At 50.9% G+C, this 2,500-nt stretch overlaps 1 protein-coding gene across 1 annotated transcript in view; it reads right to left on the reverse strand.

Moving 5' to 3' along the window:
- Window positions 1-2,500, reverse strand: part of LOC106595051 (protein CLEC16A-like) — a 76,316-nt gene that overhangs the window by 25,803 nt on the left and 48,013 nt on the right. Inside the window, 2 exon segments of the mRNA XM_045719549.1 lie at window positions 1,842-1,975; window positions 2,171-2,290. Of these exon segments, the coding sequence (XP_045575505.1) occupies window positions 1,842-1,975; window positions 2,171-2,290 (254 nt within the window).

Below are 2,500 nucleotides of genomic sequence, written 5' to 3' on the forward strand. Positions count from 1 at the left end.
CAGACAGACAGACAGAGACAGACAGACAACTGCAGACAGACAGACAGACAGACAGACAGACAGACAGACAGACAGAGTACTGCAGACAGACAGACAGACAGACAGAGACAGACAGAGAACTGCAGACAGACAGACAGACAACTGCAGACAGACAGACAGACAGACAGACAGACAGACAGACAGACAGACAGAGAACTGCAGACAGACAGACAGACAGACAGACAGACAGACAGACAGACAGGCAGACAGACAGAGAACTGCAGACAGACAGACAGACAGACAGGCAGACAGACAGAGAACTGCAGACAGACAGACAGACCAAAGAGCTAACATACAGGTAACTGCCAGAATAAAGGAAACTCCAACATAGTGTTTTAATAAGGCGCTGGTCCTCCACCAACCAGAACAGCTTCAATACACCTTGACATAGATTCTACAATTGTCTGGAAGGCTATTGGAGGGATGAGACACCAGTCTTCCACCAGGGAATTCCATCATTTGGTGTTTTGTGTTGATGGTGGTTTAAAACATGTTCTCAGGCACCTCTCAAAGAATCTCCTATAAGTGTTGAATAGGGTTGAGATCTGGTGACTGAGACGGACATGGCATATAGTGGGGGGGGTCAGGGGGGGGGGACGACGACGACTGTGAGAGTTATCTAAGATACTCTTTAAGTAGGCAGGGTTGAGATCTGGTGACTGAGAGTACATTTTTAAGACATGACCCTAAGCACGATGGGATGTTAATTGTTTAAATACAACCTCATGTGTGGAAGTACCTGCTTTCGATATACTGTTGTAGTCACCGTTTACTCGAGTTGTTCCATTATTCAGTCAGTTACCCGTATCTGTTACCAGATGATATTCATTCAGGGGGTTTTGTTTCAACAAAAACATTCCCTGTGTACGTGACCGATAACATTTGATTTGATTTGACATTAGACTTCATCAGGAGGAAGAGAGGAAGCAGGAAGCAGGGAAGAACATTGAGCATGAGTGATGCTATGGATGAGCAAGCCACTGGACGTTGCTTATTCAGAGCTGTTATAATCCTTCCTGATTAAAAGGTTGCTATTCCCATTAAAACAAACATCCTATTTTGAGACAGAACCAGAGATTCCATTGTGGTGCAATAAAGGAAAATACTGAAATTAAATGACTCATTTAACAAGAAGAAGAAGAGGAGGAGGATGAGGAGGAGGAGGAGGAAGAGGAGGAGGAGGAGGAAGAGGAGGATGAGTGATACAAAGAAAACAACATCATACAGAGAGAGAGAGGAGGGCTGGGGACCAGAGAGGAGGGTTGGGGACCAGAGAGGAGGGCTGGGGACCAGAGAGGAGCTGGGGACCAGAGAGGAGGGCTGGGGACCAGAGAGGAGCTGGAGACCAGAGAGGAGCTGGAGACCAGAGAGGAGCTGGAGACCAGAGAGGAGGGTTGGGGACCAGAGAGGAGGGCTGGGGACCAGAGAGGAGGGCTGGGGACCAGAGAGGAGGGTTGGGGACCAGAGAGGAGGGCTGGGGACCAGAGAGGAGGGCTGGGGACCAGAGAGGAGGGCTGGGGACCAGAGAGGAGGGCTGGGGACCAGAGAGGAGGGCTGGGGACCAGAGAGAGAGGAGCTGGGGACCAGAGAGGAGGGCTGGGGACCAGAGAGGAGGGCTGGGGACCAGAGAGGAGGGTTGGGGACCAGAGAGGAGGGCTGGGGACCAGAGAGGAGGGCTGGGGACCAGAGAGGAGGGCTGGGGACCAGAGAGGAGGGCTGGGGACCAGAGAGAGAGGAGCTGGGGACCAGAGAGAGGAGGGCAGGGGGTCAGGACTAAAGGGGGGAGGGACTGACACACTCACCTCTAGACAGGCCAGGTGAACGTCCTTGATGATGCAGTGAGCAGGCGAGGAGGAAGAGGAGGAGGAAGAGGAGAGGACGGACCGCTTCAACAGCAGACAGCTCAGCTCCAGAGTAGCCAGACGTACCTTACCATCTACACACACACACACTCGTTAGGTGGTTTATGGGTGCGTGTGTGTGTGTGTGTTCGTGTGTGTGTGTGTGATAATGTGTGTGTGTGTGTGTGTGTGTGTGTGTGTGTGTGTGTGTGTGTGTGTGTGTGTGAGATAATGTGTGTGTGTGTGATAATGTGTGTGTGTGTGTGTGTGTGTGTGTGTGTGTGTGTTACCTGGTTGTGCGGCCACGTTCATCACCCGTATGAGCCTCTCCACCAGCACCTGGCTGTAACAGGTCCTCTCCTGGTCTGGGACTGGTAACTGGAGCCTCTCTAACAACTCCCTGTTGATACCTGGACATTCACACAGTTACAGCTCCTATCTGTTATCAGAACATCTCTACAGAACCTCCTGGTCCACTGATCTGTTATCAGAACATCCTGGTCCACTAATCTGTTATCAGAACATCTCTACAGAACCTCCTGGTCCACTAATCTGTTATCAGAACATCTCTACAGAACATCCTGGTCCACTAATCTGTTATCAGAACATCCTGGTCCAAT

The sequence above is a fragment of the Salmo salar genome, chromosome ssa06, assembly GCF_905237065.1.
Source record: "Salmo salar chromosome ssa06, Ssal_v3.1, whole genome shotgun sequence".
NCBI lineage: Eukaryota > Metazoa > Chordata > Actinopteri > Salmoniformes > Salmonidae > Salmo > Salmo salar.